Here is a 13,918-nt window from a genome sequence, read left to right on the forward strand (position 1 = left end):
CCAATTCCTACCCCTGACTCCACGGAACCGGTGATGGCTGATGACGGTTCGACGGACATAACGATCTTAAACCTTTATCCTGAAGGCATAAGGACTTGGACAAGATTGGAATACCTTGGTTTTGATACAAGAATGACCCCTAAAAGTATTTGTTCGTTTCATCTAAGTATATCGACCAAGTATCCCAAGTCTTATTGCTTCCATTCCTATGGTAACGGGACGTGTCTCCCTTCTGCATGCAGCGAGTGAGTCGCTGGATGAAACCTGACTTGAATTAAAGATGGCCTGTGCTTTTGGTTTGTGGGGAGATTTGCAGCCAAGAATCAAGGTCGAGAGTCTGAAGAGCTATACAAACCACAATATAGAGTTGGAAACTTGGTTGAACCAGAAAATATCGGTGATATTGAGACTCTTCCAATTCGTATAGATTATGTTTATCGCGTTTCTTATTAGATAATCCTTTTGATGTTATTACCAGGGACAAAACAAAATTAGGTAGCTCCCTGATGATCAAGGGACACACAGGATTGAATATGTGGGCCGCTTCTCTGGGCCGTAGCGGGTCTAATCGATAAAACACCAAATTTTTTATGCAGAGCCATCTTCTTCAAATTGCCCCTCCAAACCCCGCCAAAACTATCACTACAATCATGGCCTCTACAGAACCCGCACAGCTGCCTCCGGCGGGTGAGTCTGAACCCTGACTTCAAACATTCGACAGAATCTAATCTCAATCTTCTAGCTGAACGCCAATCCGAGTTCGAGCAAGCCGTCGCATACTCCCTTCACCTATGGCCTGCCCTTACACTCTCAGTCCAAAACGGCTGGGGTGGTCCCGACTCTGCCGACAAGCGCGATTGGTTTGCCGGCGCCGTTGCCGACCTCTTCCCAGAATATACCGATACGCCTCCCAAGAATGGAAAGGTTCCCGAGGATCCTGATCTAGAAGAGGTTGAGACTGTTCTGCTCCAGATCATGGTTGACGAGTTTGAGGTCAACGTCGACGACGATTCCGGCACAGAAGTTGCTGGAAATATCCTCCGCGCTCGCGCGAGCTGCACTCTCGGAACCTTTGACGAGGTCAAGACTCTGCGCACACGCTGGTTGAACCGCAAGGGGACAAAGGTTGAGGGTATGTTCAAGAAGGCTGAGGATGCCGATCAGGACACAGACTGGGAGAGCGATGAAGACGATTCAGAGGATGACGAGGGTGGTGCTGATGTCGAGATGGATGAGGCTCCCCCTCTGGTTGCGGCTCCTAAGGAGAAGCCCCAACCTCAGGTCGACGAGGATGGCTTCACGATGGTCACCAAGAAGAAGAAATAAATGCAACAAAGATATAAAAGCAAAATGGGAGAGCATTGGAACATTGAAAACGAGTTTCTGGCATCGATACCCACAAGTTACAGGCTCTGGTTCTTTTCAACATGCCACAATGGTTTCACTAATTCCGAAACGCCAAACTGGACAGCCAATCCTGACCTCTCAAACATATACTGGAATTTCAACGTCTACTCCCAGTCCTCATCGCTATCTGAGTCGTCTTCGTCACTATCATCTTCCTCGTCACTGCTCTCCTCCTTCTTCTTGGCGTCCTTGGGGTCCTTGGGGCTATTGGGAGTCTGTGTTGTCTTGCCAGATGCTGCACCGACAACATCGTAGCTAGCCTCGCTATCCGCCTGTGACTTCTCGTCGTTTGACTTACGGGGCTCAGTTGGCTTCAAGAGGGTTTTTGCAGGTTGGGTAGTGGCGGCAGTGGTGGCAGAGGCAGCGGTGGCGGAGGGGACAGCTGGAGTAGTCTTGGGCTCATCCTTGGGTTCAACCTTGGTCTCAGCCTTGGTCTCAACCTTGGACTTAGCCGCAGGTGTACTGGTATCATCGGAAGCGTCAGAGTCATCCTCATCGGAGTCGTCATCACTCCAGGCGACATCATCCTCAGCGGAGGCAGCTATTGATTGTTAGCAAGGCACTGTTCAAAAGCCAATTGACTCACCTTTGAGAAGATCTCGTCGTCTAGCCTCAGCTGTCTCAATACCATGACGAAGGAAATAATAGCGCTTCCAGAAGTCAACGTAGGGAACCTGGTCAGGAACCAACCTCTCCATAGTTGCTCGCAAGTCGGGGAATTTCTGTAGATCATCATTGATTTCAGGTGTTTTCTTATCAGCATCAAAATCCTTTGACCACGCCGCATAATCAGCACTATTAGGATCTTTTGTGAAACTCTCCGTCGATGTGTGAATAACGTGTAGTTGAGCATCAAATCTCGATGTATGAATCACACGCTTGCCTTGAGCATCCTTACTCTCGAAGAGGACAGTGCCGCTCTGGTCGGACTCCTGTGGAGGTGCAATACTGACAGCATCACGAAGGAAGTTCCGGATGTTGCCGCCAAACTTGATAAGGGCTTCATCAGCGGCATCCTCGGCTTTCTGAAGATCCTTTAATCTCTTGGCAGCTTCAGCTCTGAGGCGAGCCAGGGTGTTCTCGGACTGCTTGACCTCTGAAGAACCATCCTGTGACGCCCTAGGTGTGGTAGCCTGATCATTCTCAGCGTCCCTGGAGCTTGAGCTTTCACCGCCAACAACGGTGTTGAGTGAAAGGTTCCTCGTATGGCTTAGAATTGTTGATCGAAGGCCAGTAAGTCCCTTTGATGCATCTTCACCTACTTCCGCCAACTCCTTGGAGGCTTGTGTATATACTGATTCGCCCTAAGCTTGTTAGACGGGCAGGGTTTAAGAGCTGAGACCTCGTACCTGCTTCACAACATTACCAAAGAAGCCACCAATCCTGGCACCCCATGGACTGTTGGAAAAGGCCTTATATGCGTCTTGAAGGTCCTCATTCAGGGTTGACTGCGGTTGAGGACTCTTGGGCTCCTCCGTCTTCTTAGCGTAGCCATCTTCTGTGATGTGATCATAAGCCAGATCCATGGCGGCCCGCTATTGTATCGTTCTTAAGCCGATTTGAGGCAAGACTATGATTTAATGTCCCGGTATAGGGCTCTGTGAGCCTTTTAATCCGTTAATGGTTAATTTATTCGATATCTCCTGTCGTCTTGATATCCCTTGGACTTGAAGCCTCCTGACCGCACCTGCGGCGGGGTCCAATCGCTGTTGGGCACGGGCCAATGCTCACGTGAGCTTCCTTCGACCTCCTGTCCCGACTCTTTGCTACCCTGTAGCGACGACTTCTGCTGGCGTTTTAGAAAATCCTTACGTGTTCTATTAGCGGTTATTACCTAATAATTTATTTTATATATATATTCAATTAATTTGTCTCCAGAGACTAATACTGCGGGTTGTCCTCATTATACGGGCAAATATATTTTCTGTAATAAGATTGTCTAGGCATCTACGCCGTGGATAGGTGGTAACCCTCATTCAACTCCTTGCTCATAACTATCACAACCTTATATCGACGAGGAACTCGTTAAAAAGCATGCAAATTAAGCTATGTTGTCAATGACGACATATGAAAGCTTATGGTGAAAACAGTTACTTGCCAAGCCTCATGATCATGGAGTTGTCCTCTCACGTGTTGGTCAAGAACAAGAGCTGCTGAATCAGAACGTTATTCTGAATCGACCTTGGGTGATACCCCGCAAGCAGAGGGTCTGTCTGCAATCAATTACTTGGCGGATGCTTCTCGCTTGAGCTTAAACTTCCATTTCAGCTCACAACGCACTCGTTCAATCGGTGCCTGTCATTCAAGCTGTCACTGACGTATCTATTGCGCAAGACAAGACTGCAGACCTGGGGAAACCCTTGTTTCAGGACCCTCAGAGGATTGAGGGTGTTGATACCCTTAGAAAGTCCTCAAGGATGGACCCTTAATCCGTCATATTCCCGAACTTTATCTTATCGAGTTTATCACACAGCACCCGCGGTTATCGATGATATTGTGGCATGTTGATCCTTAGGCAAACCGATGGCAATGCCTTGTTTACCAACATTGACGTCGATGTATCTCGATCGCCGGTTTTACACGGGTAGAATTTCCGTCTAAAAAGATCAGTTGACCTCGATCGCGATCTGAGAAAGAGCCTAGAACGAGCCACAGCAACGCCAAAATGCAGCTCGACGTGTTTGGATTGGCTCCAGTAAAAGGGGCAATTGGCTTTGATCTTGAATTCTCACGAGACGACGTGCTTTTGACAAAGTGATGCTGTCATTATGCATGAAGACATGTGGTTTTTAGCCAATCAGATAACCGTCCCTGAGCCAGGGGATCCATACTGGCAGTCCTCTAGCTTTGGAGCCGCAAGTTGCCTGCAGTGATCATCAAGCTTCCCGTTCCTCGGTCTATTATCATCCAATGAGATGGAGGGAATCACAAGTCAGTCAAGACCACTCCCCGGATCGAAACAATAGTGGGGTTTTCAGCTCTGGGCAACATATCTTGGCTTTTGGTTCCAAAATGGACTTTCCCATCCTTGCGATGACGTAGTATGCTATGCAGCTTCGCAATCCAGACTGCTCCAATACAGCAACTGACGTCACACACGATCGCGATCTGAGAGGCAGCTGCAGTGCCCCTCCATCGCAAGAGTGCATTTTGCTAGAGATGTCACAGTGATTCAGCGTGGGGAGCTATCAGGAGCTACCTCCGGACCTCTCTCCGGCCTGCTCCTCGTTTGCACACGCGTGCCTGCATCTCCAACGTGAATCACGGGCAAGCAACCTTCTCTGCAAACATCTCCCCAAGCACTACTTAAACCCCTTCTCCTCCCACCTCAATCTCTTCTTCTTTCATCATCACACACTCTCATCTTCAATCAACACACAAACACTCAACCAACAACCAACCCAAACCACCAACCACTATCACAATGGAGTCCCTCAAGCAAGCCGGCAACTACGTCGCTGAGACCGTTCAGCAGGCCACCTCTGGTGCTTCTAAGGAGGCCAACAAGGAGGTTGCTAAGGATGGCAACGTCCCCATCTCCACCCGGTAAGCACCTCACTACCCGCGAGTCCTTCACGACCTCAATATCACGAGTACATCTTGAGCCTCACTCAATCACACTCGACATCATTGGAACAAGATCTTGCTAACATCTCTCTCCAGTGCCACCGCTGCCAAGGATGCCCTTGGTGACAAGATCGACGAGACCACTCACGACAAGAAGGCCGACGTATGCCATCCCTCAACTACGATCGACTAGACTATACAATGCTAACTGAATCCCACAGGTGCACAAGGAGGCCATCTGAAGGTTTTTCTCCAGTCTCCAATATTTCAGGATCGACATGAGAACAACATGAATCGACATGAATCGGAATGGCGTTGAAAGGGAATAGCGTTGGGACTACATAGGCTGTATTTACCTACACCTAATACAAACAGTCAAACATCAAAACTTGTTCAAAAAGGTCAAAAAACTGTAGACTGAAGTGGATATTCTGTGATTTGATACTCGAAAATCAACCACGTGTGAACGCAACGGGCTTCACTTATGAAGACTTAAATTGATTTGTATATTTCAGCACGCGAAATAGGTGTTAGAGTGAATGAACGGACACAACCTCATATCCTCGCTTTCCACACTAACTATAGCTTTGGGTTGAGGATTGCGCTATCTGGGGTGGGAGATGTACAACACATCTCTGCATCAAAGGCTGGCTAGACTGACGAAGCGTGCCTAGACAGACAGTGTGGAATCAGTAAGTCCCTTTGGGAGCAACAACACATGAGACCTAAGTCTAGGGGGATAAAATAAACTCCACAAAAGTTATCCTAAAAGTCATCCTAAAATCATCCTAAATTTATACTAAGTTACCTAAATCTCTTTATCAGTTAGGCTCAAGGTCCCGAGTCTTATTTCCCCCCCTAGGATGTGTCCTCTCACCAGTAAGGCGTGGCTTTTCAACTGCATACTACGATGGAATGAGAGGATTGGTAACTCACTGAATATTTCTCTTATCATTGTGCTTCGTCTCTTAGCAACTTTAAAACCACAGACTTCAGCATCCTTAGCCCTGTGTTGGTTCGTATTATGCTGCCCGTGAAAGCTTCCTGGAAGCTGTCAAGGGTTATCATCCTCGTCTCAGCCCCTTGTTCCTCATCCACCATTTGCGCTGAATCCATGTCCGATTGATAGCTCTTCCAACTCACACTTTCGTGCCTCGAATCGGTCAGTCTCTTGTGAGGCAAACTACCTGCACGCGACCAATGTTTCAACATGACATTCTGCCAGCACTGGTATAAACAACATGATGTGTGCTGCTTAATATCCACTCTGGCCTCCTAGCAGGGCAACTCTATCTCAGACGACGGGTTTAAAAGACTACAGTACACATACCACGCGATGCTCAAAGAAGCATGGCTTGCGAGATGGAATACCTACCACAGATGCGAGCTGGCGCCTTTTCAAATGCTATTATCACGCCACTCGAGTTATCCAAAGAGGTCCCTCAGTTCTCACTCGTATCGCTAGTGGAAGTTTCGCGGAACCTAAAGGAACCGCAGCAATCACGATGGAATTTGGAGGGTTGGACAAAATCTGGCAGAGTCATGATGCCCTTCCGAATTTATCACAAACTGAACTAACTCTTCTTCTTATCCAGGCCGTTGCGACTTCACTTCCGAATTCGTCAATCTTCGTCAACCGACAACCTCGCTATTCTAGGGATCAACATTGCCTCACTTCGCCACGAAGGCGCCGTTGGCGACATAGTCTGCTTGATCCTGACTGGTCTTATACGCCTGGAGTATGGAACTCTGCCATATCAGCTATCAAGTTCATCACTGATGGCTCGACATTATCTCCCGATCCTTGGGAAGGTCAACATCGATATCCACCCAGATTTCGAGCGACCTATGCTCTTTGCCGAACAGATGGCTGAGGTGTTTGTTGCTGGTTAGAAATAAGGATCTAGAATAGCTGTTCACTGCCTGAATGCATGAAAAGAGATGATCGAATAAGTACTGTAACCCTCTAGACCTGTTAGGGAACAAATGTTCAGTAAGAGTCTGAGGTGAGCAATGATTATTACTTCCTGCGTATCCAAATAAATACAAATCTGGTGTCATCTTCTACGACAAGCCAGTAGAAGTGTTCTTTGCAGTTGAGACTTGTGGCTGAGAGCTTAATCGGGCAGAGAGATCCTATGACAAGCCAGCGGGCTGAACGAAGGTGAGGCCCAAACAATGTGAAGACCAAGAACTTGCTCCGCGATTGTTTGGATCGGTCCCCTATTAGTCGTTGCATTTTCGCATGGATCTCACTGAACCTGGATGTTACTCTTTTCAGCAAGGTGGGGAGAAGACTTGGGCAAAGCTCAATATGATTACTTCTATTCCAACAACAATTTGCCACAGGAGACTCCTAAAGGCAACAAATGAGTTAGTCCCACTGTCGTACGAACATATTCCTTTTATAAAAATCAATTGACAACCTAGAGCTACCTCGCTATTTTCCATGGAGAGCAACGATACTAAAAACGCTATAAAAAAACACCCTCGTGTTTCCATCATTAACCCAAATGAAAAGCAAAACAATACCCATCTATCATCTCACCAAACAACGATCATCCAGAAAGCAACACGTCTTTCCTCTAGAAGCCCACAGACTTCCAAAAAGCACTATGCGCAAACATGACGAGTCACAGCACCTTAGATATAGTACATGGAGTTGATCAGTCTGGGGTGGACTGCCTTGCTGTTCCCGCGTGGTCCAGCACTGATGACACTTTCACCGTCAGTCTCCTCGAAGAATTCAGGTCGATGAGCTCGAGCGCGAGTGCAGACAATATCTGCATAGTAGGCGGGAGGGCAAATGCTCACAGCCTTGGTGGCACGTCCGAACAGGTAGCAAAGCTCGTGAGTAAACTTCTCAAGTTCATTGGCAGCCTCGCTTTTGAACTTTGCTTGGAAGATCTCGTCAAGCAACACTGTGTAGTGCGCAGGACGGGCAGTACCCTTGATGCTTGCGTGGGCAGTGAGATAAAAGTCCCAGTAGCGAGCCTCCGTAATACCTCGGTCGACGACAGTGCCATTCTGGATGTTATGATTTTTCTCCATGGCATTTTCTTCCGAGGTAGGGTAAAAGCGAGTCTGGTGTCGCTTGACGGAAACGATGATAGAGATCTTGGGTGCCTTGTTCTTCGGGTATTTGCCATTGCAAGCAATTCGGATGCGTGGCAATTCAGTCCGAAGAACTTGGGCGAATTGACCAGTGGACACACCGTCGCGGAAGATGACAATGTTCTCTGGCAACTCCTGCCGGTTGTGCTTTTGCCAAAGCTCAAGGCGCGATTTAAATGCCTCAGTCAAGGTCTCATCCAGCATCTCCTGCTTGGATGACTGCTCCCAAGAATAAGCTGGCCATTGTCCCATGTCCCGGTCGATAGTGGCCACCAAGCCAACCAAACTGGGTGCAGCATCGCTCTTGTCGGCAGACATGTTGGTTGGATGGGTCACATCGTAGCCAACTACCATTGTTTTGCCCTCTTTGATGAGGCCGACCTCGTTCAAAAGTTTGTGGTTTACGCCCCCAGTCTTCAAGTTCCACTTGAGAGCAACATTTGCGAAATATTGCGGGTTTTCTTTGCGGAGCTGGAAACCCTGAACGCAGATAGTATGAATACCGTAAGTGCAGTCGCCTAAAGTCTTGATCTTGCCATAGATTTCCGAGCCAGTTGAGTCAAGAATCACAAGCATGATCTCAATCTGATTTTTCTGAGCCCAACCGAAAACCTTTTCAGCATCGTGGCTGTCAACCGCCAGGGAGGGTGGTGGAACGGGGTCGTTGACAGCGATATTCATTGTCTTTTTCATGAACTGAGAGAACGCGATGACTGACTGTGCTGCCACTGGCTCAGATCTACTGTTGGACAGGAGGTTGACGTAACTCCATTTTTTGACAGGTTGGCCAGGCTTGACAACTTTGACATCTCTAAGGTTCCAAGACCCATTACGCGGGTCGATAGCTTTAGCTCTCCTCTGCTGGTCGAGGTATGCAACTCGAGGCACGGTGAGAACACGTCCTTGGACTGTGAGGAGCTGCCGACCGACTTGGATACCGAAATTAGCCTACAGGTGTCGAGTTAGCATTTCCTACATCAGAACTTCACTAAACATACCAGTGTGTCGTCGTCGAGGCCTAGGGTTTCTCGGGCGTCCGTAGTAATAGAGAGGGCGTTAGCGTATGGCGTTCGGCAAGCAAAGTTCACCATGTCTGTTGACTCGGCGCCATTGAGCTTGGCCTTTACTGATTGTCCAGGCTGGATCTCGAGGAACTCTGCAGGGACAAATGTAGGCTTTGCGGCTGTGCCAACATTGAAGAGGGGGTAGTTTTGCAGATTGACGTTGTACTCTGGATCACACGTTAGATCAATACCGAAGGGAGAAGGTGAAACATACTCTGTTTATAGAAATCCGCGACGGTGATGTACCGGCCGCTACCCTCATCTTCAAGCCAGAAGCTCACGTCTCCCGGCCCAACCACAAAATCTGTCGTGTGGCGGAACTGGGGGGGATTCTTATCGCGACATTGTTTTTTTATGTCACGGATCGACACTAGGCCATGGATTGCCTTGGATCTTCGAACCTCCTTACTCCCGTATTTGGTCTTTATCCAGACGCGGGTCTTGGGAAGAAATCTGCCGAGTAGTTTCAACTTTCTGGCCATCTGAGGCGACTGAGTCGCATTTACTCCAAACCCGTCGAAGAACTTGGCGCAGGGACCGTCAATCTTGAAGACACCATGTGTGACATTGACGTTCAATAGAAGGCGACCAGTCGCCAGGCGAACAGACTGGAAGTAACCGCGCGCAGCTTTCAAGGCTCTATCTCTGCCTAGGATAACCTCATTGTGACGGTTATCGCTACCAAATGCAAAAAAGCGTGAGCTTCCCACCGCGCTGATCTTGTCGAGCTTAGATCTGGGGCCAAAGCCGAAAATGACGTTCAGGGCATCAATGACATCAGGGAACTTGGGGTAGGTCATGGCCTGGGAAGGATCGCTTCCGTCGTCTGAAGCGCCAGTCTTTGAGTTGACGTATTTGAGCATCTCATCAACACGAGCCTCTACAGGGCCATTGAAAACAACTTCAAAGACATCAGTCTTTTCGGAGCCTTCTGAAGCGGGCAGGTTGAAGCGCATGGTATTATCTTGCTCAAGGTTGAGCTTGCGCAACGAGATGAGCTGTGACTTGAACTCGGTCGCGACGAGCAAGTTCTTGTCCTTCTTGGACAGCTCGTTAAGAGCTTCTTTAATGACAAGGTAGAGCTTACGGCCCTTCACCTCGCGAGGGCCAGATTCACGAGGCTTTCCGGGTTTGCCGCCCTTGCCCTTAGTCTTGGGGGCTCGCTCCTTCGCCTCTCCCTCACCTTCGGGTACAATCTCTTTCACGCTCATCGTGTACTTGTACAAAACCGGAGCTTGGGTTTTGACTGCATAGTAGTTTGCCCAAAGTGTGACTGGAGTTCCTTTGCTGCCAAAGGCAGGTCGTGGAGGGAACTTTCCGAGGTTCTGTTTGTCTTCCATTGACAATTTGCTCATATTCGATGTGAGTTGAGCGACCGACGTGACATTACTTTTCACCACTTCGTCTTCAAGCTTTGCAATGGCGCCATCTGGCTGGGGAATAGAACCCCCCATGCTGCATGAGTTAGTATTGATCAACGACAAGACATTGGGTATTAGATAGAACATACGTGAAGGCAGCAGGTCCTTCGGGCTGACCGCCGTAGCCGCCTCGACCGCCGCCACGGCCACCTCGTGGTCCTCCTCTTCCACGATCGTAGCCTCCGCGACCGCCTCTAGGGCCGCTGAAGCCGCCTCGGAAGTCACCACGGCCTCCATCACCACGACCTCTGCCCTGGTAACCATCACCTCGTCCTCTTCCACCTCGAGAGTCAGAGAAACCAGACGGGCCGCCGCGGCCACCACCACGACCATCTTGAGGTCCTCCACCGCGACCTCCGCGACCTCGCCCACCACGACCACCTCGGTCAGCCATGGGAATTGAGGTTTGGATATTCAAAGGCTATAGGGTAGCAAGATGTAAAGGGCAGCAAGCGATTTGTTGAAAATGATAATGTAGATACTGGTTGTTGATAGAGAGAACCAAGCTCCAAAAGACTGTCACTTGATGATGATGATGAGAGAAGAAGAATGAAGGGCTTGATGGGCAGGTGTGAGAGTGGGTGTGAGTGCAAGTTCAGCAGGAGGAAGAGGAGGAATTGGGCTTCTTTATGTGAAAGGCCCAGGGCGGGATCGAGAGGCTCTTTGCCAACGTGAATCAGAGCCCAAAGCAGTCACAATCTTGTTTGCTGTGACTTTGCTGTGACACAGCCTGGGTATCTGAGAAGTGACTGATCGACTGAAGGCAAAAGGTGACCTGATCACTGCCTCTACCCAATTGGCAAAGAAGCTTCTCGGCAACAGCTGCAGAAGAGGTCAAAGAGGTCGGTTGTTGTCAGGGACTGGCGGGGGAACTATCACGGCAGCTAAGGGAGCTCACCCGTTTCTGGTGGAGCACAGCTGAAGCTAACCGGCACTAACAAGTGCGGGGGAATAATTGAAGTGGTTCAAATTGAATGAATTGATAGAGAGCAAACAAAAGAAAACATGCAATTCACACCAAGTGGAAGAGTCAAAGAGTATTTCGCCCTTCTTTTCCCCCTTCATGCGCAAGGCTTTTTTTTCGTAGCCTTAAAATGGTCGGCCTCCCAAGATTACCATGACGTTATTCGTTATGTCTTAGCTTGTTGGGCTAACGAGGCTTTCCAGCTATCGTCAACCTTCAATGATAATCGGTTACCCTAGAGAAACCCAATTGCATCCATCTTTTCACTATTAGAAACACAAATCACTTGCAGGTACCATATGCTCGGATCTTTTGTTGATGCAGTGCAGAATTCCTCTCCATCAGTTCAATCATGTTACCGAGATACATGGCATGTTTGCTTCTTTGAGGTGGACCACCAAGCCACGATACCAAAATCAGCCTTGACCCCCTGTTTTCAACCAAGGCCAATAGCACTACGAGCTCTTACATCCCGTTGTCATATCATGGATTCCTAAAAGCAGTCAAGGCAAACTTATCTTTGCGTCTACGGCTGAACGTAGGTCACAATCATAACAACCCCTGCCTTGCAAACATACACACTTATAGTAACCATAGCACAGTCGCTCGCTGTTGGACAAGATTTCCGCGAGCCGTCCCATGCTCAGCCATCATCAAAGGCCTTACGATCTGTGCTTGCTCCGCTGGATCTTGGTGCGCCTGAAATCAGCAATTCGTCCACACAATTTGCGATGTGCGAGACCAGCCCTGCGGGCTCGGATAACCAAACATACAACACATGCTAGATGTTTGAGTTTGAGCAATTGCACCCTCATCACATCGCACAAGGGGATTAGCCCACTGAACCTTATGCATTGCTAGGTTGCCTTATGCCGAGCCGCTGCCTATGTTAGCCTGCAGCTTGCATATATGTGCTGTGTAACTTGAACCATATCATGAAACCCAGAACCGAAATGATTCTCCATTGCTCTGTTGAAGACCTCAGAATCTTAGACTTTGACAACACTGCCATTCTCAGCAAGGACCTGTGTATTGAGCTCCTTATTCTCGGTATCCTACACCGATTACAGCTGGAGCAATGCTCGGCTTCCCGCATAATTCTAAACTCCAAGCAAAACATACTGGAATCTATCATCATGTTCAACCGCATTTTGATCAATGTAAATAGTCGCCATGTCGTCCATCATGTCAGTGCATGTTTTTTCAAACCGACAGGTCGGATAGACACAGCCAAACTTCAACAAACGGGCAGCCTAGGAACAGCCCCATGAACCACCTCAAGACTCTTCTTATGATCCAAGTACATATAGAACAAATCAAGGTACCAACAATCTCATACTTCAAAAGCCCCGGGAGTGGGAATAGCACCAAACAACCTAAGAAATACCATGTGCACTGGTCAACGCGGCTTCTACATCTGCCCCTGCAGACGCTCCCACTGCCCCAAGAAAGGGATAGTTCCTCACAGACTTATCACCCAGGGGCATGTATGCAAAATCGAAATAGATACAATTGCCTGGGACATATGCGAATGGTGGATTGCGAACGGACCCCCAGAGCAGGTTCTCAACCGATACCTCAAGCCCAGCTGCCAATATTTTACATGGCACACCCTCCTGGTTCCTACGGCACTCTGCTCTGAGTGCCAAGTCACATGTGTTGAGGTCAGAGAGGAGCATGGAAGTGGTGAAAAGAGATCGCATCGAAGAGGAAGAGACAAGGGTCGGTAGCTAGGGCGTAAATTCTTCGTTTTGGTCATTTTGACGCCCAAGTTCAAGTGTATCTTAATACCACTCTCAACTTCTTACACACCACCAAAGTGCGCCATGTAAATATCGCTTGTCACATTTAGATTTGTGATATAGAAAATGCCTGTGGGCGCAGTAGTAAGCAGTAACCAAAAGACCCTGGGAGAAACTGGATGTTCAACTTCCCAACCTCGAGGAAGTGCCCTGAGAAGATTTGACAGCTGGCTGTATTCTGCGTTTTGACCCATACTCATCAAGGGATATTGATAGGCTTTGAAATATCTGTGTGGAAGGCAGTCCCAACAACTAGATGTCAATGTTCAATAGATGGTAGTTTGGTGGTTCAGTCATGTGAAGGCATCATCTGTGCTTCTCGTAGCCGCAATACAGTACATTCAGGGATACAAATGTACACATATGAGGTCGATATCAAAGACAAGGGACGGAAGCATCTTGGTCAACGTTGCACATATGGATCACCGGTGTGCTACGTGGCAACCACAAGCATACCATGGTACAAGGGGTCTGTTGGCGGAACTCAACGCGAGCCGATCAGGACAGATTGGTACTATCGTGGCTGACATTGAAATGCACAAATCAACTAATGATTGGCGAAATGCAATGCGGCAAGTT

At 48.5% G+C, this 13,918-nt stretch overlaps 5 protein-coding genes across 5 annotated transcripts; 3 read left to right on the forward strand and 2 right to left on the reverse strand.

Moving 5' to 3' along the window:
• Positions 1-650: 650 nt before the first annotated feature.
• J7337_008226 (uncharacterized protein) lies at positions 651-1,326 on the forward strand (the record flags this gene model as incomplete). The annotated part of the gene is made up of 2 exons (XM_044825849.1): positions 651-687; positions 743-1,326. 2 exons carry the CDS (start codon positions 651-653, stop codon positions 1,324-1,326), a joined length of 621 nt encoding a protein of 206 aa, XP_044678766.1.
• A 185-nt stretch (positions 1,327-1,511) lies between these two features.
• On the reverse strand, positions 1,512-2,933 carry J7337_008227 (uncharacterized protein; the record flags this gene model as incomplete). The annotated part of the gene is made up of 3 exons (XM_044825850.1): positions 1,512-1,948; positions 1,994-2,711; positions 2,757-2,933. 3 exons carry the CDS (start codon positions 2,931-2,933, stop codon positions 1,512-1,514), a joined length of 1,332 nt encoding a protein of 443 aa, XP_044678767.1.
• Positions 2,934-4,831: 1,898 nt separating this feature from the next.
• On the forward strand, positions 4,832-5,216 carry J7337_008228 (uncharacterized protein; the record flags this gene model as incomplete). Its single annotated transcript, XM_044825851.1, has 3 exons — positions 4,832-4,953; positions 5,071-5,137; positions 5,196-5,216. The coding sequence occupies 3 exons, from the start codon at positions 4,832-4,834 to the stop codon at positions 5,214-5,216; spliced, it is 210 nt and encodes a 69-aa protein (XP_044678768.1).
• A 1,263-nt stretch (positions 5,217-6,479) lies between these two features.
• J7337_008229 (uncharacterized protein) lies at positions 6,480-6,867 on the forward strand (the record flags this gene model as incomplete). The annotated part of the gene is made up of 2 exons (XM_044825852.1): positions 6,480-6,493; positions 6,570-6,867. 2 exons carry the CDS (start codon positions 6,480-6,482, stop codon positions 6,865-6,867), a joined length of 312 nt encoding a protein of 103 aa, XP_044678769.1.
• A 750-nt stretch (positions 6,868-7,617) lies between these two features.
• On the reverse strand, positions 7,618-10,967 carry J7337_008230 (uncharacterized protein; the record flags this gene model as incomplete). Its single annotated transcript, XM_044825853.1, has 4 exons — positions 7,618-9,036; positions 9,087-9,319; positions 9,367-10,607; positions 10,663-10,967. 4 exons carry the CDS (start codon positions 10,965-10,967, stop codon positions 7,618-7,620), a joined length of 3,198 nt encoding a protein of 1,065 aa, XP_044678770.1.
• Positions 10,968-13,918: the final 2,951 nt, after the last annotated feature.

The sequence above is a fragment of the Fusarium musae genome, chromosome 6 (assembly GCF_019915245.1).
Source record: "Fusarium musae strain F31 chromosome 6, whole genome shotgun sequence".
In the NCBI taxonomy this organism is placed as follows: Eukaryota; Fungi; Ascomycota; class Sordariomycetes; order Hypocreales; family Nectriaceae; genus Fusarium; species Fusarium musae.